The 27683-nt window shown below is 40.8% G+C and overlaps 1 protein-coding gene across 6 annotated transcripts in view; it reads left to right on the top strand.

Annotated features, from left to right (window-relative positions):
- Nucleotides 1-7764: 7764 nt before the first annotated feature.
- Nucleotides 7765-27683, top strand: part of MRAS (muscle RAS oncogene homolog) — a 65013-nt gene continuing 45094 nt past the window's right edge. Inside the window, exon 1 of one of the 6 annotated variants that reach the window (XM_026665485.2) lies at nucleotides 7765-8156. Coding sequence is in view for 1 of the 6 variants with exons in the window: in XM_087950293.1 (XP_087806419.1) it covers nucleotides 8285-8340 (56 nt within the window). In the remaining 5 variants the exon portion in view is untranslated. Of the gene's footprint in view, nucleotides 8157-8244; nucleotides 8341-9259; nucleotides 9744-27683 lie in introns of those variants that run through there. The other 5 variants (XM_087950298.1, XM_087950294.1, XM_087950293.1 and 2 more) reach the window with 5 other exon arrangements.

Here is a 27683-nt window from a genome sequence, read left to right as displayed (position 1 = left end):
GCATTGTTATTGAATTTCTATTCCATCTTAGATTTATCCAAATTTGTCTCTTCCCACCAACCAATATCGCCAATGAGAGAGCATTTTACTAGGGTAGGTGAAATGACAATATCCATCACTCACACCTGGATACAGATTTGGTGGGACAACTCATCTCCTTCTAGATCAGGGGTGTCAAGCTCACAATAACATGTTGTTGTCACGTGATGTATCACAACTTTTTCCCCTTAACTAAACTGGGGCTGGGCGTTGCCAACATGTGACGCATCCGGCCCACAGGCCGCGTGTTTGACACCCCTGTACTAGATGAATTCCTTCTGCTGACCTTTTCAGTCTTGTCACAAGAGGAAGACTGAGGCCTAGTCCCTGATCTCACCATCCAGACCTTTACCATCCATCTTCCTTTCACCCATAAATGACAGTGACGATAGCTGAATGATGTCTCTCAACTGGGTTGCAATAACTTTACCTCATCGCTTGAAAAGACTGTGTTCACAAACATGTTTCACTTGGTTGGTGTTAACCTTACATTTTATAATTTGAAGCTTCATGTACTATTTGAAATTAGGCCATATAGCTTATGGTAAGTAACAGGAATTACAACCTTGCTTGTAAAAGGATAAGCTCAGTGGTAGGATTCAAATAATTTAACAACTAGTTCACCCAGGGTCAGTTTGGCTGTCATGGGAGGCATGGCCCATCCACGTCATACAGCTCCGCCACACATGTGGGACAAGCCTCTTGTGATGACCAATCTGGGTGAACTGGTTGTTAAATTACACACACACACACACACACACACACACACACACACACACTGCTATCAAAGTGGACCCTGGGCACTGCGCCACAATGGAGAAATGGGAAACAGAACGGCAGGCACGAGGGAAGGAGCAGGGAGAAGAAAGAAGGAAAGTGGCCTTCTCCTTCCCTTAAGAGAATTCTCACCCATTTCTCCATTGCAGCACAGCACCCAGGATCCACTTTGATAGCAGGAGGGGTAATTTAACAACCAGTTCACCTGAAATGGTGCAAACCAGCTGAATCCCACCACTGGATAAGTTCCTTTTTTATGACCAAAACACTCAAAACAATTTGACTTTTGTTCTATATGGAATCCAGAACACACAAGTCATGTTCAACTTTATTAAATAGTCAACTTTAAATACTTTGGCGAGTACATTCAGGGGGATTGTTTGTTCTGAGCTCAAAACAAACATATTTTTTCCATTTTATGAAGACTCTTAAATAGCTACTTCATTGAAATATTTTTGGAACTTTCTTAACATTTGCTGAAGCAAGTCAGAGAGTATAATTTTTGCGTATACTCTTGGTCCTGTTCCAAATATGCATCAGAGTCTCTCACTCTTGCATAGAATTATTTCTGAGCTCATGAGGTTAACTGAATAGTGTGCAAGCAAATCTCTTGGAAATATAATTGCCGTGGTACATCAAACATTGGTCTGCACTTTCTCTCTCATTAATTTCCACATCGTTTTTGTCTTGCTATTCACATCATTGTCTAATGTGATTCCCCTAATACTGCAAACTATGTTCCAGTCCAGCTAAGGCTTTCAGACTTTAAATGGAAGAAGATTGAAGCAAATCAAACATATTATTGCAATTAAGAATCTCTTGGGATATTTCTCATGTTTTCTTGCCTTCTCAACATTCAATGTGCTTAGCTGGAAAAATGAAACTCATCTTGTAGGGGGCAAAGGTCTAGAATCAGAACTGGTTTACATATTATTTTCTGATGTTCCTTTTTTTTGTACATGTAGCTTACGTTTAAAACCTATGTTTAATATGTCAGCCCTATCATTAGACAGCGAGGCAGCAGTTTCAGACTGCCCATTTGAGCTGTTATGAAAGAAGAGTGAAATATGAGTTATATGATTTATTATAGTTATATTTTAGAGAGAGGAAATGGTGTCATATCTGCATTAGAGCCAAATTATGTGACATGCTTTAGCTACTATGTTTTGCTTTGGATGTCTTAGTTCATTCCTGTGTACATCATGATCTTGGCTCACAGAATTCATAGAAGTTACCTAATGGGACATGGAAAATAAAATGTTTAAGTTCCCAAATATCTCTCCATCCATTAGGTTTATGCCAACCAGAAACAAATTGTTTTAGCATTAAGAACCCCAACATTTCACAGTTTAAATCAGGAAAATGTTTTTCTGCACTCTACTTGAAATACCCCCATCATTATCTGGTAGGTCTCTGCTCTTAAAAACTGCCACCTAATTGCCACAATGTCCTCTTCCACCAAATAATGAAACCCATGTTATTTATTATGCTAGATAATAACATAATATTATATTATTAATTGTGGAGGGGTGTATATTTTGCTGTTCTATTAAAAAAAGCATTATAGAATTTCTTCCGCTTTTTTCTCTCTTTTTTCAGGTGCTTAAGAAATGATATTATGTAAATTTTATACTTCACAATTCATGTTCAAAGAGTTGGACTTTATCTGATTCTTTAGCAACCGGCCTACATAAAATGTAATGGAGAAAACAACCACCACCTGGGTTTTCTTTTCTTAAATTGACCATTTATCTAAAACCAGCTAAGCTTTCCTCTTTTACCTACCAAGTTCCTTTCAGAGTTGAACTTTATTCCAGTGGCTATTCCTCTGGGAATATCCAAGGATAAATTACATTCATTTAAGGGAAGAAAAAGCAATAGACGTCTTTTAGACAAGCCTACATACACAAACTGTAAATAATGTACAAAATCTACAGCCATAAAACTGTTCAAAAGGCACATCAAGGCACTGTTGAAGTTTAGGCCAAGGCCAACTTATCTCTGACACATTTTCATCCCCAGAAGGCAGAGATTGTGTTCTATTCTCTATATCATCAGGAGATGCATGCTCTACTTGGGCAGGTTGGCTAGGTCACTGTTGCATCCTGTCCATTTTTCCCCAATATGGCCATTCTCTTATAGCCTAAAACATAGCTGCAAAGTTAGGTCAACTTCATCTCCCCCACCTTACCAAGTGTGGTAAGGCCATCATGATGTTAAAAACTCTGAGACTCTAGAAAGAGTGCAGAGAAGATCAACAAAGATTATTAAGGGACTAAAACATATGAAGAATGGTTGCAGGAACTGGGTATGATCTAGTTTAATGAAAAGAAGGACTAGGGGTGACATGATAGTAGTGTTCCAATATCTCAGGGGCTGCCACAAAGAAGAGGGAGCCAAGCTATTCTCCAAAGCACCTGAGAGCAGGACAATAAGCAATGAGTAGAAACTAATCAAGGAGAGAAGCAACTTAGAACTAAGGAGACATTTCCTGACGGTTAGAACAATTAATCAGTGGAACAACTTGCCTCCAGAAGTAATGAATGTTTCAACACTGGAAGTTTTTAAAAAGGTGTTGGATAACCATTTGTCTGAAGTAGTGTAGGGTTTCCTGCCTAGGCAGGGGGTTGGACTAGAAGACCTCCAAGGTCCCTTCCAACTCTGTTATTCTAAAAAAAAAAAACTCTCTGGGAAAGCATGAGGAGGGAGAAAGAATACTTGGAAGAGCAGGTTTCCCCGTGAGTCTGTAACTCACCACTTCAAGACATCCCAGTACAGCCAATGGGGGATCCAACCAGGATGGCATTGTTCAGGATGCAAGACAATGACCATTTTGAGAAAGAAGGGCACAGGCTGGAGGCAGGAGGGTTGCAGGCTCTTACAGCAGACCTTCCCAGCAAGGGAATGCACCTCTGGATACAAAGGATGTGGCACATATGTCTATGCAGATTCTCAATCATCTAGGTCATAGGTATCAAACCTGCACTGTCAAGTTGCCATCATGTGATGTATTGCGATGTTTTTTCACAGAGCTGGGATGGGCATGGCCTGCGTGTGACACATCCGGCCTGCGGGTCACCAGTTTGACACCCCTGATTTCTAGGTCATGATTGTCCCAAAGGTGCTTTTCCAAAAAGGTGATTCAGAAGCTTCTTCAGAACCTTCTTGCATGAGAAGCAAAACGTTTTCAAGGAAAAAACAAAACCAAGAAAGCCCAGTTGCCTTTTGGAAAAGCACCTTCGGGACATGTGACACATATGCACTCCTGATGTCATCTGAAGCTTGAATTCTGGAGAGCTCTCCATCAAGGCTGTTGCTCAGCCAGCACTCAGGACCTGCCCTCAGAAGCTGTCCCCCAATCAGCACCAGCCTTCCACATATTCTTACAGGTCCTGCCCAGGTTTTTGCCCCAGCTTGGCCATCTTCCACCAGAGGCAACTTTTAAGAGTGGTGAGTCTTAGCACAAGTTTGACTTGAAGGCCCCAAATTGTCAGGCTTCTCAATTAATTATAACAGGGACACACCAGATGCCCATTGCTTTTTTTCCTTCTTCTTCTAAGGCTGAATGTGTTTATTTAATCCATTTTAGCCTGCTTTCCATTAAAAGCTGAAGCTGAAATAAATTTGCACTAATTGCAGTCTCTTATAAGAGGGTAGCCTGTGCCAAATTGAAGACAAAGCATTTCCACCCCTTTGAGAACTGCCAATAGAATTTTTTTTTTTTTTTTTTGCCAGAACTGGAAATAATTTTTAGGCATTGCTGTATCTTCTGAGGAGACAGATCCTGCCAAGTTTCAGATGATTAAGTTCAAAGGTTTTATGTTGCTATTCCACAACAATCAAACCAAATATTGGTGTTCTCATGAAATGAGAAATGCTGCCCTATTAGTTCTCTGCCACAGGGAAAGGGCAAAAGAAATACTTCTGTTTTATAATAAAATGTGTTTTTATTTCATAAATATTATGCTTAGTTGCATAATGTAACACTCTTCAGTTTCAACTCACTAGAGCAGGGCTGTCAAACTCAATTTCATTGAGGGCCCCATCAGAGTTGTGGCATGGCCACCATGACATCACTTGTGTCGGGAGTGCCTGTGGTGGCCCAAGCACTCTGCCAGCAAAAATGGGCTCCTGGGCCCCATTTTCATCCACAACAGCCTCCTGCAGCATCCAAGCTCTGTTTTCACTGGTAGATGGTTGTAGGAGGTTGTCGCAGCTGAAAACAAAGCCTGGGGTGGCCATGAGCAGCCCTCCTGAGCTCCATTTTCACTGGCAGAGGCACCATGGGCTAGTCCTTCGCTGTTTCCAGGTGGTCCTGTGGGCCAGATCTATGCATCCCGTGGACCAGATTCAGCCTGCAGGTCTTAAGTTTGACATCCCTGCACTAGAGGCTTTTGGATCAATGGAATGAAAAGATATCAGTGTTTCAGCTTTTGGGCTAATGAACTAGTGACAAGCTGAGTTAAGACCCTGGTCTAAAGATGTGAAGGTGATCAGACAGCAGATCAAGTTCCCTAAAGTATAATGTCATTAAAGCCAAGTAGCAACATCCTTTTTGAAAATTCTTGTGCCACAGTCCATCAAGTGTAGGAGAAGAAGAGGAAGAAACTGGGCCAGAGTCAAGAGAGGACTAAGCCTAGAATAGTTATGTTCCCACAAGTGGTCCCAGTTCAGCCTGCTTGAATTTATTTATTTATTTTATTTATTTATTTTGTCAAGCGATTATTAGATAACAGGTATAAGTATAAACATGGTTATGAATACATGAAATGGATATGAATAAGAAAATAAAAGAAACAATAGGACAGGGACGGCAGGCACGTTGGTGCGCTTATGCACATCCCCTACACAGACCTCTTAGGAAAGGGGTGAGGTCAATAGTAGACAGTCTAAGGTTAAAGTTTTTGTGGTTTGGGGAAGAAACCACAGATTCAGGTAGAGTATTCCAGACATTGACCACTCTGTTGCAGAAGTTGTATTTCCTGCAACCAAGTTTGGTGCGATTAACCTTGAGTTTGTATCTATTGTGTGCTCTTGTGTTGTTTTGGTTGAAGCTGAAGTATTCATTGACAGGTAGGACATTGAAATATATAATTTTATGTACTATACTTAGATCGAACCAAAGGCGGCGTAGTTCTAGAATCAATTCCGTTGATTCTTATCCAATTTAATAGTCGGCCAATTTAGTACTGGCTATTACTTGAGTAGATTGTACAGGCTTAAGCAATAAATCTTCTTAACTGGGACTTAACATATAGTCCTGATTCTCTGCACCTGACATCAAGAGGTTTTTTTTAAAAAAAATTGTATTTCTCTTACATTGACCATAACAACCAGAGAAAGCCTAGAAATTCTATCTGGAAGCATTCATAAGCACTGACATTACCTTGACCAGAATATGTTTAATAAGCCACAATCGGCTGTATTCGGATATCATACTAAACCATCCATTATCATACCATTATTTTAAAACACAATATATAGACCCAAACCAAACATACCATGTAATCTATTTAGCATGATGTCTTCCCATCTAATAATATAAGATTAGGCCTCAGGTCAAGGTCAGTTCTTTCATAGATTATATTAAGATGGATTTCTTGGCAAATAGTGTAATTGCTATCACCATCTTTCAGAGGTTTTTTTTTCAGTTTCCCAGTCTAGTCTATATTTCGAAGATTTCCTAATGTTCTCATATTGAGGTGAATGTTTTTTTTAAAAAAATTGAATGCTTCCACTTGTTTATAAGTTTATGATGAGTAGCTACTGATAATTAACCCCACAGTTGGGCCATTAGTGTTATTCTCACATGATGGGGAATTAGGTGAATAATATATTTTTGACATATCTAAGGTCATTTCATAAGATCATGGTTAGGATATCATTTAAGTTAGGTGCTTAAAGGGACATTAAATGGATAATCCCAGTGCCATAAACCAAATAAAATTTTATTATAACCCCATTGCTTCTTCCTCATTAGTAACCTCATAGTAAGAAATTGGAAAAAAAAATCTTTTGCTTCCTGGTAAGGAGAAAAGCACCTAGACTTCAACTTCAACAGTTGCCACACTCTTCTTTTATAATACAGGTAGTCGTTGAACTTACAACAGTTCACTTAGTGACCATTTGAAGTTACAACAGCATGGAAAAAAGTAACATGATTTTTCACACTTATGACTGTTGCGGCATCCCCATTCACATGATTTACATTGATGTTTGAAACCAACTCACATTTATGATGGTAGCTGTATCCTGGGGTCATGTGATCACCTTTTACAACCTTCTGACAGGCAACATCAACAGGGAAAAACCAGGTTCACTTAACAACCATGTTACTAACTTAACAACTGAAGTGATTCACTTAACAAATGTGGCAAGAAAAGTCCTAAAATGGGAGCAAAGCCCACTTAACACATTTCTCACTTAGCAACGTCAATGTTGGGCTCAATGGTAGTCATAAGCTGAAGACTACCTGTACAAAAGAAATGAAGGAGAGGTTAGTTCATGCTAGATTCCCAGCCTGAAATAAGCCCTGATTATTTTGGAAAAATAACACCAACTTCAACTGAGTATAGCTGTGAATATTTGGCAACAGGCTTCTGTGTTACTCTTTAGCCTTCTTCCTGGTCGACCACCGCATCTTACAAACGCAAAGGTGGTGCATCACCTTAGAAGAAAAGCAGCCGTCCCTAGTTACAAAGCCTGTTTGACAAACGCCTTCACTCAGCCCACCTACGAACCACCAAAGAGGGGGCTCCTTTGAACAAAGAATCCAAATCGTCTCCAAAGCCTCAAAGTTGGCGAAATCCATCTTAAAATCCGGCAGGACTGAACCATTTTCTTCAAGAGAGGACGGTCTGCACGCTTGAGGGTCCCAGGGGAGGGAGGGAGAGAGCCTTTCGTTCTCACGCAATTCACGAATGACCAAAGCACCATCGCCTCCCTCCTTTACAATAAGCCCGCTGGAAAAGAAAACCAATTTATCCCCCTCTCCACCTCCCGTACCCCGTTCTTGGGGGGGGGGGGGTTCGGTATTATGGATAAACAGCCTTGGGCTACAATTTGCAGAGTGCTTCGAGCTCGGCCGAGGATGCTGCGGCTTTAAGAGAAGCGAGCAAGGCTGATTGGACCTAAAGGAGAGGAGGAGGAGGAGGAGGAGGAGGGAGGGAGGGAGAGGGGGAAGAAAGGGAGGAGTGAGCGGCGACCGCGGGGGAGAGAAAATGGGCATCTTTTCTGGGCTGCTCCGAAGGGATGGGTGCGATTTAGAAGAAAGAGGCGCCCGCTGGAGCTAGGCGGGGGCTCGTCCCTGGGACCGGCAAGCAAGCTTGGCCAAAGCGACGGTGAGTAACACGCGCTGTGGCATTAAAGGAACTTCGCTCGCGTCCGCCCTGCTCGTGTAAACTGCCGTTCTGCTTCTCCCCTTGCACTTTGTTTCTGGTTTTTTTTTCCAACTCTGGTGCGATCTTCTATGATTGGGAAATCTAAGAAAACCCACATTTCGCAACTCTTCCGCAACTTCTTTCGGTAATAGTCTTCGGGCTTGCGAGTTGATCCTCTCCCCCCCGTCTCCCTCTCTCCCCCTCTCTCTTCCTCTCTCTCTCCCCCGTTTCTCTCCCTCTCCCCCGTCTCTCTTCCTCTCCCTTTCCTCCCTCTCCCCTCTCTCCCTCTCCCCTCTCTCTTCCCTCCCTTTCCTCCTTCTCTCCCTCTCTTCCTCTCTCCCCTCTCCCCCTTTCTCTCCCTTCCCCTCCCCCTCTCTCTTCCCTCCCCTTCCTCCTCTCTCCCCTCTCTCCTCCTCCCTCTCTCCCTCTCCCCTCCCCTCTCTCTCTTCCTCTCCCCTTTCCTCCTTCTCTCCCTCTCTCTCTCCTCTCCCCCGTTTCTCTCCCTCTCCCCCCGTCTCTCTTCCTCTCCCCTTTCCTCCTTCTCTCCCCTCTTCCTCTCTCTCCCTTTCTCTCCCTCTCCCCCTCTCTTCCTCTCCCTTCCTCCTTCTCCCTCTCTTCTCCCTCTCCCGTTTCTCTCCCTCTTCCCCTCCCGTCTCTCTTCCTCTCCCCTTTCCTCCTTCTCTCCCTCTTCTCTCTCCCTCTCCCCTCTCCCTCTCCCTTCCCGTTCTCTCCCTCTTCCCCTCCCCTCCCTCTCTCTTCCTCTCCGCTTCTCTCCTCTCCTTCCTCTCTCTTCCTCTCTTCCTCCTTCTCTCCTCTTCCTCTCTCCCTCTCCCCCGTTTCTCTCCCTCTTCCCCTCCCCGTCTCTCTTCCTCTCCCCTTTCCTCCTTCTCTCCCTCTCTCTTCCCGTTTCTCTCCCTCTTCCCTCCCCGTCTCTCTTCCTCTCCCCTTTCCTCCCTCTCCCCCTCTCTCTCCCTCTCTCCCGTTTCTCCCCCTGTCTCCCTCTCCCCGTCTCTCTTCCTCTCCCCTTTCCTCCCTCTCTCTCCGTCTCCCTTCCCCCCCTCTTTTCACGCGGACTAATCGTTCCTGCGCTTACTCTCCCGTAAGCGTGATGCCTTCGGCAGTATTCTCGAGGCAATCCATTTCGGCCACGGGCGCTGGGCAATCGAGCTGCACTTTTTCGAGAAAAGGTGTTTGTTAAAAAAAAAAAGAGAGAGAGAGAGAGAATGTGGGGGGGAGCCCACTATCATAGCGCTTCAGAGGACAAAGCCTCGGAGGGGAGCGCGCTGGATGTAACGTTGCAAAAATCCGTCTTTCGAAACAGCGCTTCCTGGCATAAAACAAATTCGAATTCAGGAACGGTCGTTTTAATCGATCGTGGTTTTGAACTTGGGGAGGAGACTGAAAATCTGAACCTGCTCAGGTGTGGAAGGGGGAAGAATAGACTTAGGAAGAGAGAAAAAATAATGCTTAGCAAGTGGCAGCCTGACGAGAATAAACTGGTCACATCCTGACAAATTTAGTCAAGTGACGGGATTAGGATTTCTGCAGGTAATAGGTTGGTGGTGGTAGAAGGTCAAGCCATTCGATTTCTTGCTGTAAACTGAAGGAAAAAGTTAATGCTGATAGCAGACAATTGAAAAGCCAGATATTTAGCTACTTCTATGGTTAATGATATATAAATGAGACGAAGTTAATCCTCTGAAGATCCTCTGACATAGTGGAGCCCTAATCCTTCCGCGATTATCCCACGTTATCTGTTATTCCTGAAGGTACCGGCATGATTCGTGTGGACCGGTTGTGAACGTAGCGTAACCAGCCTAGCTGAACATTTTAAGAAATGAAAGCAAATCTTCTCGTCTCGGGATGAACTTTTGCTTCTCCGAAGGTTGCATGCAACTTGGCTCTTGAACGTGATCATGTGATACCTTTGCCACATAGCTTTCTTGCAACACTGGGGGGGCGGGGGGAGTTTGCATTGCATGTGACAACTTTCCAGCACCACAATAACTTTCATTTCACAAGGGAGAACGTCGCGTTCTGTCAAATCTGTGTGCTTTCGTCACCTGTGGGGGTGTTGATCCAGAGCGTGGAAGTTGTCATCCAGGCTGTTAATTTGTATTTCAGCCTTGTTGTGATATAAGTGCAGGACAGTGTGAAGGGTGCTGCAACTGGAAAGTGTGGTTAAAAAATAAAGAAAGAAAGAACCGTGCAGTTGCCATACACCATGTAATGAATTATGCAGGGATTTACACCCTCCAAATTCTCAGCAGATGTGTTCCGCTTGCAAACTGTCACTGAATCCGGGTTGACATAATGCGAAAAGAACGCTGGAAATGTTCTTTCTTTCTTGGCTCTTGGTGTACAAAGTAGTGGGAACCGGGAAAGGGAGATGAATTCTGTGTTTGTATTATGAAGAGAGAAGATTTCAGTATATTTTTCACACTTCTCCATTAACTCATTCCAAATACATCTTAATGTGAATCTTAGTAAGCAAAGGGAATTGGAAGAAGGAAAGTTATCGGTGCTATTGTGTGTTTTGGGTTACCCGCTTCCACAATGTAAAATATTGAATATCATTCCAATAGATGATGGAGTACACAAGTCCCATACTGTAGCATGGCTTGCTTTATTCTAGTTGTAGCTTCTTCTGTAAACCCAGGCATTGCGATCTATAAACCAGGTTTGTGTCCTACTGTGTTTCAGACTAGCAAACTGGTTTTATTAATAACCAATGATCAAAAACCCATGGTTTAATAAAATGTGCAAATGTAGTCTTTCTGGGGCGCCAGGAGTATAAACTACTGCCGTCATTGCAATAACAGATTAAGGGTGTATTAAAGAATACAAGAGAAGAACTTTGGATTCCCAAAGATTTGGATTCCCAAGACTCCATAAATAGATTCAGAGAGAATGGCTTCCGAAATATTATAGTAAGACTGCCTATAAGACCTTTTATATGCAATTATTTGATTTAATTATTCTGTGATTTAATGATTCTGTAATTTATTATAATAATAATTCCATAGTTATTCCTTTCTATTCATTATTTATATGTAAATGGGAAGAATTTTGGTTCTGTTCTCTAGTAGACCAGTTACTCCCAAAGGGATAATTTGAGTATATCCTAGGGCTAATGGACTAGTGTTTAATTGTTTGTCTGTGAGTTGAGGATCCACTATGGAACTGCTGCTATGCTTGAATAAAACAACACTCTGGGTTTTGAAACTGGGGGTGGTAATGATATTATTTGAGACTGAGGTCAGGAGTAATTGAGTCAAACAGTTTAAGAACCATTGTTCTAAATTAAACTTTGGCTTTCCTGAATTGCACATTTAAATCATAACTCCTGTTCTGTGCATTACTTGGTTCAGATGCAAGAAATCTGAAGCTGGTGCCCTTGTCAAAGAAATCCATGTTTCATTCAGACATGATTATTGTTATCTTTGGGGCCATCTGACCCAGGAAGAGTCTGCCCCTTTATTCCACAGAAACCAAGAAGGTGGGCTGAGAATCTCTCCCTTGGGAGAGGTGAAGGGAGACCAAATCAAAATTCAAAATTCAGAAAGCACCTTCTTTTAAAGGGCTGTTGGGACTGGAAGTGCAGTTTGGCAGCCAATCCATGAAAAATTATTTACTTAGCTGAGAAGTCATGTGGTTGGTGTTAACTGTTGATTTTAATGTTTAACCGTTTATTGTGGTATGTGATTTTTTTTTACCCTATTGTAACAATCTAGAGTCGTTCGCTGGAGGTAGCATACATGTTCTGGTATAAGTAAACATTTATGCCTAAATCCAATCCAGCATGAAAACTAGTATGTTTTAGGTAGCAATTGAGGTGGGAGACTTGGATCAGGGACACTCAAGGTTCAAGTCTATATTCAACCACAGAGTCCAATTTGGGCCAGTTATTTTCTCCAAGTCCACTGAGTTTCAGTTTCAAACATCATTAGTACTCGAGAGATTCAACCTAGAAATAAGGAGAAATTTTCTGATAGTGAGAAAAATCAACCGATGGAACAGCTCGCCTTCGGAAGTTGTGGGAGCTTCATCACTGGAGGCTTTCAAGAAGAGACTGGACTACCATTTGTCAGAAATGGTATAGGGCAAAGGTCTCCAAACTTGACAACTTTAAGACTTAGCTGGCTAGAGAATTCTGGGAGTTGAAGTCCACAAGTCTTAAAGTTGCCAAGTTTGGGGACCCCTGGTGTAGGGTGTCCTGCTTGGATGGGGGGTTGGACTAGATGACCTACAAGGTCCCTTCCAACTCTGTTAATCTGTTAAGCCAGAATAGTCAAGGCATGGCTGAATTGATAAGGCTGAATCTGAACTGAATCTGAATTCCTTCCCATTCAAAAATGAGGGATTTTTTGAGCTGCAGTTGAATTCTGTTACTGTATAAACCCCGTTTTAATTATGATCTGCTACATATTTTTAGCTGGATTCACTGATAGTGCTTAAGTTGTAAAATATGGTTTTCCAAATTGCAGTGGCTGGGATCATGCTAAGCCAAAACCAAAGAGACCTACAATAGGACTTACCAAAATGTATCATTATCAAGTATGCAATATACTGTACTAGAAATTACTTACAAGTACATCTCAATTTCATATCAGTATTATGGGTATTTCCTTAGAGAAGGAATATGTTATCTCTTCTCCCTCTCCTCTCCCCTCCTCCTCCTCCCTCCTCCCTCCTCCTCCTCCTCCTCCTCCTCCCTCCTCCTCTTCTTCTTCTTTTCTTCTTCTTCTTCTTCTTTTGCTTTATTTCTTCTTGGCTGTAGAAGGGGATTATTGTTCACCTTATCTCCCTTGGTTCTGCCCACCAAAAATAGAAGTCAGCTAGCATAAGCGAGTCAGCCTCTTTCCAAAAGGTCCCTATTTTAACTATGATCTTTCCTAAAGTCTAAAATGATAAATAGATCTCTGGGATCATAGTTGCAGTGATTATTAGTACTTGAGCTTTGGGCTTCAGGAGAAGTCTTATGTGGATATTGAAATCTTTTTTTTAAAGTAAGTGAGTCATATTTTTAAGAAGTCTCACTCACCCATCTGTCTCTTAGTGAAATAGAGCTTTAATTCGGCGTAATGGGACTCTCCCTTAATGTCCAAAATAAACAAGCTATGTCCTAGACAGTACAAACAACAACTATAAGGTCCTGACCCTGAAATTGTACTTGTCTGTACTGCCTTGAAATCAATAAGCTTTTTGCAGGGTGCAAAGACCCATGTGTGCATAATTGGGACCTCAGTTGAATGCTATTTAGAAAAACTGGCAAGAGGGGAGAATGAAAATGTGTGTGTAGCAGATTTGCTTGGTTCACTGTCTCGATGCTCACTTTCAAAATCAAATCGGAAAGCAATCCTCTGTGTACATTAAATTATGTCTTGCACAACTGTGCCTCCTGCCTGGGGTCAGTGGGGGTCAAATATTCCATAATACTGGTAAGTAGGAACAGTTTGCATTAAGTGTAGGCAGGAAAAAAAAACCCTCAACCCTACTGAACAATGAGGCTGTGAACATTACACTGGACACATTACTAACTTATAATGTCGCTAGAGGCCAAGACTCTGGAGAATAAAATTTGGAATGCAAATCAGGTTTGGAAGAGGCATACTTTATTTTGTACTTCAGGGTTGCATATTGCCTTGTCACCCCAGTACTAATTTGAGGGTGAACCATCTATGCTTTGCTCTGGCTATTTTGATACGTTGTCTTAGATCGGGGAATGGATGTGTCACGACAATAATAATGTGCAAATCAAATGATGCTGCAGTAAAGAAATGAGGCTGTTGGTCCATCTATGCTTGTGCAGCCTGTTGTGATTAAAAAAAAATTGTCCCAAATCTTGGGTAACGGTATAAGACTTTTTTCGATAAGTAGATTTAGGATCACCTGCATGTAACTCTTTTTCATCAAAGTAATGTATGCCTATTGATGCTGCAAGCTTCTCCCTTTCACACATAACACATGACATTACAACACATGTAGAACATAAGTAGGCTTTGCATCATGTTCTGTCCATCAACTAACCCCCCTCTCCTCTGGGTACACCACTACATGCAACATATTCTCTTTTCCTGAGAAATCAGCACTGGAAATTTGGATTCCTCCCCAGGGGAAAAATGAGCAATATAAATAGGATAAGAGGATTCCAAAGATGTGTGAATAATGCTGAAAGCATGGAATTCTTCTACTTAAACATATTTTTTTACACAATTACCTACGGAGAAAGACTACTTCATCAAAGCTGATCCTCCTCGCCCCCTCAAATATCTGGCAACTAAATAGTTTGCCAACTGTTCTTAAACCTTAATCTCTCCAATATGAGTAGGAGATTATGAAATTCCATGATCTGAAGGCTTTCCAAACAGTAAATTCTTTAGATGTTTCCTTGTTTCTCAGCCTTATGAACACTGGCTCTTTTATTTATATCTATTAATTCTAATAAAGCAGATGAAGTTGTTGTATTCCCATGTATAAAGAAGAGCATAAGATTTATGCTTAGGGATGGTTTGAGTAAGAGTAAGTTGGTCAAAGACCAACTCAGATGAGAATGTTCAGACAGGAATGGCTGATAAAGCTTAAAGTCCCATGTGCACGTTTGAAGACCGAATGAGCACCGGTGTGACCTGCATGTTAATCAGGTCCTTCAGATGCAGGCTTGATAAATCCAATGAGCAGAGTCTCCAATGCATAGCCTCACACTACTAAGTCAGTATTCTCCTAATATCCCATATGATTGTCTGTCATGCTGGCTAGGACAGCTGGCAACTGAGGTTTCTGCAACATTTGAAGTACCACACATTGTGCACTTCTTCCTAGAATAAGTGTCTCGTATTTGAGAACCCAAAGGAGCTATTCTGATTCCATAATCAACACTTTGTATTTTCCAACTGGTCATGATTTTATTCTGTATAATTTGCTAATACTTAAAACAGGAATTGCATACAGGAACAGTAACCTACTATATCAACAGTGGCTCTAATGATTCTCAATACATTACTTGCACACACGCACATGTACACACGAGAGAGAGAGAGAGAGAGAGAGAGAGGAGAGAGAGAGAGAGAGAGAGAGAGAGAGAGAAGACATTTAAGATTTTTCCCAACAAATAAAAATTGCATAAAGTTCTTTTTCTTGATTTATTTGTAAGAAGATAGAATTTCACCACTGCCCCTTTTCTCCCAATCTGCTCATGCACACCAAAAGAAGTTTCCTTCTAACAGACTCAACCTAACAATGTTAACAATGCAAGGGTGGGGCTGCCGGAGAGGCACAACATAGACATTTAAAAAAATCAAAGCTGATGAGTGCCGTCTGCCCAAACCGTTGGACTCCTGCCCCATCACACGTAGACTTGCACTTTTATTTGGCAGTGAACCTTTGTGATGTAAGTGGATAGCATGATGTGATGAATAATCATCTTAGCTGGCACTGTGCCTTGTGGAGTTCCCTGCAGAAGATATGGCAAGAAGAGAAAGGATGCTTTGGAACACAAATTGTTGTGAGTTTCTTTAGACCTGTCTAACCTTCTCTGGGATATACAGTAAGCCACAGAAATGGGTGCTTGGGCATCACTCGATCTGTTTTTGAGCCTCAATCCAGAACTAGGGAAATGGACTGATTCGGTATTGATTATTCTTGGGCACTGTGATCCCACTTCATGATCAGATTTAGTTTGAGGTTTGGAATAAAAAAAAAACAATGAGTCTGTCACATTTCAGCATTCCTTATTTTTGTTTTATTTTTCATCAGAATAGGAGGAGATTTACAGTCAAACTAGAGCGTAATAGAAGTCACTTTGTATATTCTGGCATAAATTTAATGGGTCATCATCAAATCCAGTAAAACCTCTGACCACATTTGAAAATGATAATCACTCCACTGTTCTTGGCCAACTACTTCTTGTCTTGCCTCTCTTTTAGTTGGGATATTTTCTTTCTGCTATTCAATCTTAATTTCTCTCCTCCTCCCCGCCCCACAACCTCCACCCTTTTTATTTCAACCCATGGGTCTTCATTCCACCTTTGGCTTCTGCAAAGAGCAGGTCATTCTGTTCAGCTGTATAGATCATTTATAAACATATCAAATAGTATTGGGCCAAGGATGAAGCTCTTGGGAGCCCTCCAGTTCAACGCAGAACCATTACTAACCTTCTTTGGGACCTCTGGGCTACAGAGCCCTCCAACCCATATTTATCTTGCCTGCAGAATTTTTATGAGGTGCTTTGACAAATTCCTTACTAAGATATGCGACATCCAATATGCAACATCCCTTGCTCGACCAAATTAGTTACTCTGGTAGAAAAGAAGAGGTAAAAGCCTGACAAGCCCAGGCTGCTTCCTGATAATAGTAGCAATCTTTCTAACCTAAGGTGATCAACTTTTTTTTACAATGAAAAGGAGGACACAAATAAATTGAAGAAAAAAAAACAAAGCCACTTGCGTGCGGCTCACTCTTGCACATGGTGCACTCTTGCACGTGGCGCACTCTTGCGCATGGTGCACTCTTGCACATGGCACACTCTCTCAAAACAATTCTCCTGTGTGGAGTGCATGTGTCTCATAATCGCGTCTCACCGCACTGTACCGAGCCTTGACGAATCTTCATGTCGAATACAAATACGTCACATCACACACAACGGATCGGATTGGCATCAATCAAATACAGAGATTTACAGATTAGTCTTCAAATATCAAAAAGGAAGACATGTAGGAGGACATTTTTCTAGAGAGGACAGAACTTACACAAGGAGGACTGTCCTCCCTAAAGGAGGACAGTTGGTCACCTTATCTAACCACTTAAAGACAGTCCATTCCAGTACTTTGCCCTTTTCATCTATTAGGGCCATTTTTGCTTTCTTCCAGTCTTCTAGCATCTATTCATCTATTCTTCAGGAGTTTTTGGCAATTACAATCAGCGGACCTGAGATGACTTCTGCCAGCTCTTAACACTTGCAGGAGTAGCGAATATCTGTAGCTCAAGTGTAGGATGGGGTGAAAGTTCGTTCTCTGAACTTGTGGTTGGTTTCTGAAAGTTTTGTTACCAGACTAGGTAACATCTTCAGCTTCACTGACATTAGGGGATGTCAATGTTCTTCTGTTTATAAGGGCGTTAGGTGTGGGTGTGTCAAGTAAAGGTCTTGTGATGGGTCTTATGATGGCCCTGGAGCCCCAGTGGTCGCCAGGGACCAGTGGTGGTCTGCGAGAAAATTTTGGTGGTCCGCAGAGAAACGTCACCCCCCAAAGCACACACCCCCAAGCAATTAATGTGGAGGGTGAAGGATGTGTGTTTGTGTTTAATTTCATGGTCATGATGTGCACTGAAGATGGTGTGTGATTTCATTGTACGAGGTGCAATGACAATAAAGTAAACTAACTAACTAATCCAGGCTACGCAGGAACACAAGGCTGCACCACCCACATGGCCTGCGGGAACACAAGGCTTGCGTCGCTTGCATTGCAAACAACACAAGGTCGTGAGGGGAGGGGGGGAAAGACAGAGGGGGGAACTTGCTCCACTCACCCCAAGCGCCTGGCCTGGCCACTGGCCTGCTTCTTTCTGCTTCTTTCTTCTTCTGCTTTTGGCTGCACACAAGGAAAACAGCAAAAGTCTTTCTTTCTCTCCCCCAAACTCCACCAGTTTTTGGGACCCTGCAAGGCATCCTGCTCCAAGAGGCTGCGCTGGTGCAACAAGTCTCACAAAGACTCATTTCTGGCAAAGTTTGGGGGAGAGAAAGAAAGACTTCTGCTGCTTCTGCTGCTTTCTTGCATGAAGCCAAAAGTCTCTCCCCCCCACCCCCACCCCCGAGAACAGAACTGGAGATGGTATCCTGCAATCCCAAATAAAGAATGATTGATTGGTAGGAAAACGGAGTGGGGAATTTTCCTGCAGACTTTTTGGGGGGATTTTTCCAGGGTCTCTGGTCCTCGGGATTTAAAATTATGAGTTTGGTGGTCCCTGAGGTCCAAAAGGTTGGCGACCCCTGCTCTAAACTCTGCTGAAGATGTTACCTTGCCTGATAAAGAAACGTTTGGAAACCAATCCACAAGCCCAGAGAATGAACCTTGAACCTTACCTCAACACTTGGTTTTGAAGACCTGTATTCATTTAAGATAGCAAGGTGGGTTCTTTTTCATCTCTAAGCTATCAGACATATTAGGAGGGGCCTTCCTCTGAGAGAAGAGAGAAACAGGTCCTAAGCAATTCCATCTTAGCCCTATTCCCCATTATTATTTCCCCAAGCAACAGATCAACAGCATCTCTGATTTTCATTTTGAACATAACTCTCCCCTCCTTCCCCATTACATTTTGCATTCCTTGGTCATCTTATTTCATTCTGGTCTTTTATATTACCCTGTGCTGTCCACCTTTCATCTGAATTCTTAAAATTTGCCTTCGTGAAGTCCAGGATATGGACTGATTTCTCTTTTAAGTATCTTCTTCCTCTAGTTATCTTGTCCATCTACCAGTTCCAGAATAGCCAATCACCTTGATCTTTCATCTACCTTCTGAAAAATGAAATTGTAAACAAGAGAGATGAGTAATCTGTTCAGATTCTTAGCTGAGGTAGCCTTCCAGTAATTATCAGGGTCAGTTAATGTCTCACTTTGCTGCTATTATCTAAGCACTTGGTGATTTGATTTAGAAAGGCATTGTCTACATCTTCTCACTGGCTTATGGTAAACTTCCGCATTAATATCACTTTGGTTTCTAGCCTCTTTTAATCTTATTCTAATGCTTGCCACATAACTGTGGCATTAAGAGAAATTGGTTTAGAGGCACATAGCTTTTTTACGTAGAAAGCCACATTAGATCTCTTAAGTTTTATATCCTTCATTCTCATCCCATGAGGTTTATGTGATGCGAAGGCACAATCATGAGTGCCCTCCTCCTGTTTATTATCCATATCCTGGGCACAAATGTACAAACAATTGGCCCTAAGGATGTTACAATTGATCTCCATACAGTGGTGGGATTCAAATAATTTAACAATCGGTTCTCTGCCCTAATGATTTCTTCCAACAACCAGTTCACCAAACTGCTCAGAAAATTAACAACCAGTTCGTTTGAAGTGGTGCAAACTGGCTGAATCCCACTACTGATGCTACATACACTGGACCTTTCCGTGTCCCCTTTCCTGCCTTAAAAGTTCTTTGACTGTCCTGCCATGTTTCTTTTTTTATATATATAAAAATTTTATTTGGGTTTTCACAAAACATAATACAAGTAAAATTTCTTCTTCTTCTTCTTCTTCTTTTTTTTTGAGAATAGCATGGTCCCAGGTTATCACTTCTCCATACAGACACAAATTCAATTTCATATTCATCTTTGTGTTCTATTCCATATCTTATTACTATTTTAACATTTTCTCAATAATTTTCCCTTCCCTTAGTTTTCTCAACCTTACTTTTAATTATCTCATTCCTTTCTAAATTCATTTATATCTTTTTCTAAGTTTCAATACCTTTCTAGTCATCATATTCATACTTTTGTCTGTCCTGTTTCTATTTCATATTTTCTTTTCTCATTAAACAAAAATTTTCCCTGTAGTTACTAATTGGAGTATGACACCTTTGTATCTTTTAATTTGTATCCATTCAGCTCTTATTTAAACTTCAATTTATGCCTTTACAATTATAACATTCAATATAACACATAACTTCCAGTCGAATTCTGCTTGGTACATTCTTAAAATACGCACTAAGTTCTTAAAGAGAATATATATATATAACAATAATAAATAAGATACTTATTCTATTCCAATTCAGCTCTATCATTAATGTTAGTTATAATCTTTGACATCTTTAACATTTCTTTTCAATAGGATATCATACTTCTAGGAACACTTATAATATTTCCATAATTTTTTCATGCTTCTTTTATATTCCTTTTCACTTCAATTTTTATAACACATTTATAATAATTAAAATGTTCCCCTCCTTTCCTAATTTCATTCTCCCATTCTCTTTATTTCATTTATTTATTAAACATTCCATTGCATTACAATGAGTATTTTATCTATCATTTTAATCACACTTGTTTCATATTTTCAAAGTTCATTTCTATTTCTAATATAACAATACTATCTTATGTACCCTTGCAGAATCCCCCTTTCAATTAAGTTTTCACCCATTATCTCTGTGTCTTGTACGTTTTCCCTGTTCCTCTATGTCCTGTTTCTGTCCTTTATAATTTCTTTTCCTTTCCTTCTTCCCCCTCTTCTTCTCCCTTCCCTTTTTGACCCCTTCTCTCTCTAATTCTGATTCTCTCTTCTGTAATCCTCTCTTGTTTCTTCCTAATGTTGTAATTACTTTTCAAACTATTCTTTTTTTGAGTTGTTTTTTCAGATCTTAATTTTTTCACTCTCTTTCCCCCTCTTTCCTTTCTTTTCCCCACATAGAAATACTTGGTCATTGAAGATGGCCCTTCTTGTTCTACAGGCATTTCTTGTTGTTTCTCATAGTTCAGGATCTCCATTTCTAAAAATTGAAATACGAAGCCAAAAGAACCTCTTCCTTCTTGTGCATCTTCTTTCTGTTTTTTTAAGTTCCATTCTCAATTAAACAACCACCTGATTAATTTTAGTCCTTTAAATCCAATAGCCAAAAATCCAAAAATCACCAAGTAATCCAAATAATCCAAAACTGTTTCTTCTTGCTTCTTTTTTCCACTTTCTCTTCCTGGGATTCTCTTATCTTGTTACAAAGTTTCAGTTAAAATGTATCTTTTAGGAATCCTGTTAAAGTTTCACTGTTAATTCCTTTCACTTCCAGGTGGTCTCCTCCATTTTTCCAGATCCCACCCTTTTGGGGGTTTTTTCCTTCTTTTAAAAGTTTTTGAGAATCCAGAAATCTTTATTATCCCTTTGACATTTTATTTTCAGCTTAAATACCTGTTAATGTCAAAGTGGATTTTTGCCGGTTTCTTGCTTAAATCTCTTAGTTGTCAATATAGAGAAGAAAAGGGAAAAAAACCAAATCCTTCTTGCCATGTTTCTGATGGCCAGGGCTTTTCTATCTGAGTCTAGGTCTCTTTTTATCTCTTCTTTCTGGGTTGGGTTAAAGCTCCCTTGATCAGATTTTTTTTAAAAAAAAAAACACTTCCTGCCAAACCTATTTTTCTAGCAGTGTTGTTTGTGCCTGGTTAAGCAGGAATGGAGAACAGTCAGTCCATTTGATGAACCTGATAATCTTTTCATTACAGCCTGGATACATGCATTAGGAAGAGAGCACACATCTAGCTTATCTGTTCTTTCTGTCACTGCCTTTCTTATTTTGCATCTCAGAGGAGAATGTTGTATTTCTTGGTCCTTGCAGAATTTGAGGGTCTTTTCCATTGTTCTGGAAAGGTTGAGATGATGGTTAATTTTTGGGATGGTCTCACTTTCTTTCCTTGTTAGTTTTCCAAAACCTCGTATCAGTTGGCCAATTCCAGGGATACAGACATCATCTTGACTTGTCTGCTTTCTTGCCACTTATCACTCACCACTGCCTTTCAGGTGTTTTCCTTACAGAATCGTCTTTTCGCCACCTCTGTTCCTGAACAGCATCTTATATCCTCTATCCTTGATATAAATCACTTGATGTTGGCCTTAATTGTGTGTCCTCTGTGCTACACTTTCACTTCTTCACTTTCTGTGAGGAGTCCTAAAAAAAAAGATTGACTCCCACTCCTTTCCTCCCACATTCTTATGCTTCGAGTGTAATTAGTATACTTAGATACATGCCTATCTTTCTTTCCCCTCAAAAGTGCAGTCAGAAATTGATTTGCGAATTGAGGGATATAGTTCCATCTGTTCTCCGATCATGAGATCGGTCAGGTGCAACATAATCTTCTTCTTTCAGATGGTGCATTTTAGACCCTTTGCTCAGGCAAGTAAGAAAATTAATACATGCAGGAGGGGAAAAGGAGGCCAGTACAATCAGTTAAACAAACCTCTCCCCAAACTATGCAGATTATCTCCACAATTCACCAACTTCCTCTCAAAAGCTGTCCTGTCCCTATTTGCTTTCCTACTCACATATTCCCAGCTTCCTTCCCTAAAAATGGTTTAATTCAAGTAGAGTATAGGATCATGATGGTGAATCTATGGCACATGTGCTGCAAGTGGCATGCAGAGCCATCTCTCTGGGCACGGCAGCTGTTGGCCATTGCTTTTCCGGTTTCTGGTGTGCGCATTCACACCAGCCAGCTGGTCTTCTTGCACACATGCACTCCAAAAACCAGAAGACCAGATGGCACATGCCGGAAGACCATGTGCGTGCCAGGAAACTGAGCTTCCCGTTTCCGGCGTGCACATGCGTGCCAGAAACTGGAGAACTGCTGGGGAACTGCTCCTCCAGTTTCCAGTGCTCTCCCACACGCGCACGCATGCTCCCATTTCAGCACTCGATGCCAAAAAAGTTCGCCAACACTGGTATAGGATAATGTAGGACATAAAGTCCCAAAACATCAGGGAAGCTTGCATGTGGCCAAGTTTATGCTATCGAACTGAATTTAGCAGAGTCACCTTCCTGGGGAAAAGTACCATGTACACAAGCATAGAGGTTTAGCACAGGTAATCCTTGACTTACAACAGTTCATTTAGTGACAGTTCAAAGTTACAACAGCACTGAAAAAAAAGTGACTTAGGACTTATTTTCACACAACAGTTGCAGCATGCTCATGGTCACATGATCAACATTTGAATGCTTGGCAACTGGCATGGATTTATGACAGTTGCAGTGTCCAAGTGTCATGTGATCTTCTTTTGCGGCCTTCTGACAAGGAAAGTCAATGGGGAAGCCAGATTCACTTAACAACCTTAAGTGTTACTAACTTAACAACTTCAGTGATTCACCTAACAAAAGTGGCAGGAAAAGTTGTAAAATGGGGCACATTGGGCTCAAATGTGGTCGTAAGTTGAGGACTATTTGTACTTAAAGCTACTTGAAAAGTACTTAAAGCTATTTGATTTTTTTAGTGTAAATCAGTGGTGGGATTCAAAAAATTTTACTACCAGTTCTGTGGGCATGGCTTGGTGGGCGGGGCAGGGGAAGGATACTGTAAAATCTCCAGTCAGAGGTGATATTTGCTGGCTCTCTGAACTACTCAAAATTTCCGCTACCGGTTCTCCAGAACTGGTCAGAACCTGCTGAATACCACCTCTGGTGTAAATGCTCCTAAACAGTTCTTATGTGACACAACTACTAGCAATCCTTGAATGTAGAAGGGCCTTTATAGCTTCCTTCTTTGCCAATTGGTGCAACCCATTGCATTTTGTACTTTATTTTGACAATTTATTTGAGCTAGGTGCAGGGAGGGGGCTGGAGGTGGGAGAGGCAGAAGTGTTTTTCCAGTCTGCCCTGTAACAACAAATGAGCGAGCCCAGCAGGAAAGCGAATCTGAGGATGAATTCAGGTTCCAAGGCTGAAAGAGTATATTATTAGCAAGAGCAATAACTTAAAAGGTTAAGGAAACACCCCTCAAAGTTCTGCTTTAAAGATCAAAGAGGCTGGACTCAGCATGGGTAGTGACCAACGTGAGGGATTGTATTCCAGTTTGAAATAGAAGTGGTATCAACTCATGAGATGGGGAGAAAAGCAGAGATGGGATGTTTATGGATTTTGCTGCTGGACTCTTTTCAGTTGAGTGGCTCTACCTTCAAACTGTTTGAGGCTCATGGGAGATGGATGTGGATAAGCACCTCATTCTTCTCTAGAATTTATATATATATAAATAGTATCACATAGTATTCCTGCTCTTTTAATTTCCAGTTTCTCGTAGGTTTTGATCTGGCTGTTTATTTCCTCCCATAGAGGTTTGATATTTGTTTTCTTAAGTTTTCGGTACTTACATGTATGACATTCAGCTTTGTTCGGTATTTTCCCACGTCATAGTAGTTGTGCTTTTAAAGTTGTAGCGACGTTTCAGCAGAATCTCATCTGCCATCATCAGGCTTCTGTATAGTGTTCATCTGTGAGTCAGACTTTTACAGTGGTTTCAGATTTGAATTTGGGCAGCCTATTGCTGTGCCAGAATGGTTTTTTCTTCATCCTGATTGGTTGAGAGTCTTGGTCTGTGTTTATTGGTCTTGGAGTTTGCTGTGTTCTGCTTGATTGGTGTTTCTAATATCTTCTGTCTGTTTTTTGGCTCTTTTGTATCTTGATTGGCTGGCAACATTGTGTTACTTTATTGGAGGCCTTTAGTGCAGCTTGGCTCCGGGTAAATGGACGGCTATCATTAGTTAGGAAGCTAGGTTTCATCTGGGTGCCTGGTTGGGGTAAGTACCCACAAAGCTTAAGAAAACAAATATCAAACCTCTACGGGAGGAAATAAACAGCCAGATCAAAACCTACGAGAAACTGGAAATTAAAAGAGCAGGAATACTATGTGACCTCCAATTCCTACGCAGCTGCAGAGACAACAATACTACACCAACCTGCTTCAAATTAACATTTCATCAAAGCACAGCAGCCACTAAACGTATCCTGAAAAGAACTGAAATGGCTCTACTAAGGAACGAGCTCCACAGTAAGAGATTTCAATTAGATCAGTTAAACAAAGATTTGCTAGCACTACACCTGGAATTGAGCAGCAAAATCCACCTCTACTTTGGGACAAGATAAAACAACTTACAACTTGGAGATCTGAATCTGAAACCACTTACAAACAGGAAAAACTCTTGAAAAATTAAAGAAATTAGAACATGACAAGAAAACCCCAACAACTCACAACAACACCTGAAACAATTAGTGTACAACGTTTCCAACAGAGAACTCACCAAAACAGAAACAGATGTCCTAACCAAAGGATTCAATTATTTATTTATTTATTTATTTATTTTATTTATTTATTTATTTATTTATTTGATTTGCCAATTGTTTACAAGATAATAAGTATAAGTGTATACATAGTTGTGAATACATGAAATGGGTACATATAAGAAAAATAAAAGAAGAATAAGAGAAACAATAGGACAGGGACGGTAGGCACGTTGGTGCGCTTTATGCACGCCCCCTACAGACCTCTTAGGAAAGGGGTGAGGTCAATAGTAGACAGTCTAAGGTTAAAGTTTTTGGGGTTTGGGGAAGAAACTACAGAGTCGGGTAGAGTATTCCAGACATTGACCACTCTATTGCTGAAGTCGTATTTCCTGCAATCAAGTTTGGTGCGGTTAACTTTGAGTTTGTATCTATTGTGTGCTCTTGTGTTGTTATGGTTGAAGCTGAAGTATTCATTGACAGGACATTGCAATGTATGATTTTATATACCATGCTTAAATCAGACCGAAGACGGCGTAATTCAAGGTTTTCTAGTTCTAGAATTTCAAGTCTGGTGGCATAAGGTATTCTACAATGAGTAGAGGAGTGGAGAACTCTTCTTGTGAAATATTTCTGGACTTTCTCAATTGTGCTAATATCAGATACGTAATGTGGGTTCCAGACTGATGAACTGTATTCGAGTATTGGTCTAGCAAATGTTTTGTATGCTCTGGTTAGTAGTGTGATATTACCAGAGAAAAAGCTACATAGGATTAGGTTAACAGCTCTTAATGCCTTTTTGGCTATGTAGTTGCAGTGGGCTCTAGCACTTAGATCATTAAAGGTGAGTATTCCAAGGTCCTTTACAGAGCTTGGGTCATCAACAAGATCTTGACTATTCAGCTTGTATTTTATTTTCTGATTTTTTTGCCAATATGTAAGACAGAGCATTTATTTGTTGAGATTTGAAGTTGCCATTTGTTTGACCATTCTGATACATAGCCAAGATCTTTTGTAGGGTAGCAGTATTGTCTGTGGTATTGAACAATTTTACATCATCAGCGAAAAGAACACAATTGCTCTTAATATGATCACAGAGGTCATTTATGTAGAGTATGAAGAGAGTTGGTCCTAGAACACTGCCTTGGGGGACACCACTATTGACAGGTACAGAATAATTATTACATAATTATTATTTATTTAATTATTACATAATTATTACATAATTACATAATTATTACATAATAATTATGTAATCATTATTACATAATTATATACATAATTACATAATATTTATTATTATTACATAATTATTATTATTACATAATATTATTACATAATTACATAATAATTATGCCATAGCACCCCAAAAATCCCCACAGAATCCATCATATGTGCAGTAGAATCCAGCCTAACTAAATTAAATACAGATGAAGCTGATAAAATAAGACACCAAGTTACCAACATCCTATGCACAAGCAAACCACCCAAAAGCAACTTGCAGAAAAATGAAATCAAAGCGTTACAAACCCTGAAAAGAGATAGCAGCATAATCATCCTCCCAGCAGATAAAGGGAATGCCACTGTAGTAATGGACAGAAAAGACTATGAAACAAAATTGACAGACCTACTCCAAGACTCCACATACAAACCCATAAACACAGACCCAACCACATATCTGGAAAAATTAACCAAGAAGAAAATTATAACCAGCCACATAAGCAAAGAGATCCAACACACGATCATACCCAGAGAGAAATCTTCCAGATGCCCCAAACTATACGGCCTCCCAAAAATACACAAAGAAGGCATACCTCTCAGACCCATAGTCAGCTCCAGAGGAGCACCACTACAAAACCTAGCTAAACACCTAGCAAAACAGCTACAGCCCCATGCTGAAACAGCAGCTTCACATGTACAAAACTCATACCACTTCTTAGAATTGATCAAAGATCTACATGTGGAGCAGGAAGATCTGCTTGTAAGCTTCGACGTGGTTTCACTATTCACTCAAGTCCCGATAAAAGAGACCCTGGAAATCATCAAAAATAAATACCAACCAGCTAAACACCTCATGGAACTAACAGAACACTGCTTAACCAACACATATTTCATATATACAAAGGACAAAGATACAAACAAATTGAAGGAGCCCCTATGGGATCACCACTGTCACCTGTCATTGCAAACCTGTTCATGGAAGAATTCGAATCCAGAGCCCTGGCCAATGCCATCCACAAACCCAAACTATGGTTAAGATACATCGATGACACATTCGTGATTTGGCCCCATGGAAAAGAAAACCTAAACAACTTCCTAACACACCTAAACAGCAACACACCCCAAAATCAAGTTCACCATGGAAACAGAAACAAACAAACAACTACCATTCCTAGATGTACTAATCTACAAAAAAACAGATGGCACACTAGGACACACCATATACCAGAAGAAAACACACACCAACCGCTACCTCAACGCCCAATCCCACCACCACCCAGCACAGATAAACTCCGTGGCTAAAACACTAATTACTAGAACCAAACGCCTGGCAGACAAGACACACATTAAGACTGAACTATGCACCCTGACCAAAGTACTGACAGCCAACGGCTTCCACAAAAGCAAAATCACCAGCTTGATCCACAAAAACACACTGAGACATAATAGAGACCCAGAAGATGAACAGATCTATGGAACAGCTGTCCTGCCCTACGTAAGAGGCACTACAGACAAAATTAGT

The sequence above is a fragment of the Notechis scutatus genome, chromosome 1, assembly GCF_049901735.1.
Source record: "Notechis scutatus isolate UNSWTSFEM ecotype Mainland chromosome 1, rNotScu1.2, whole genome shotgun sequence".
Lineage (NCBI taxonomy): Eukaryota > Metazoa > Chordata > Lepidosauria > Squamata > Elapidae > Notechis > Notechis scutatus.
The sequence above is the reverse complement of the archived record's forward strand: the minus strand, read 5'-3'. Positions and strand labels throughout refer to the sequence as shown.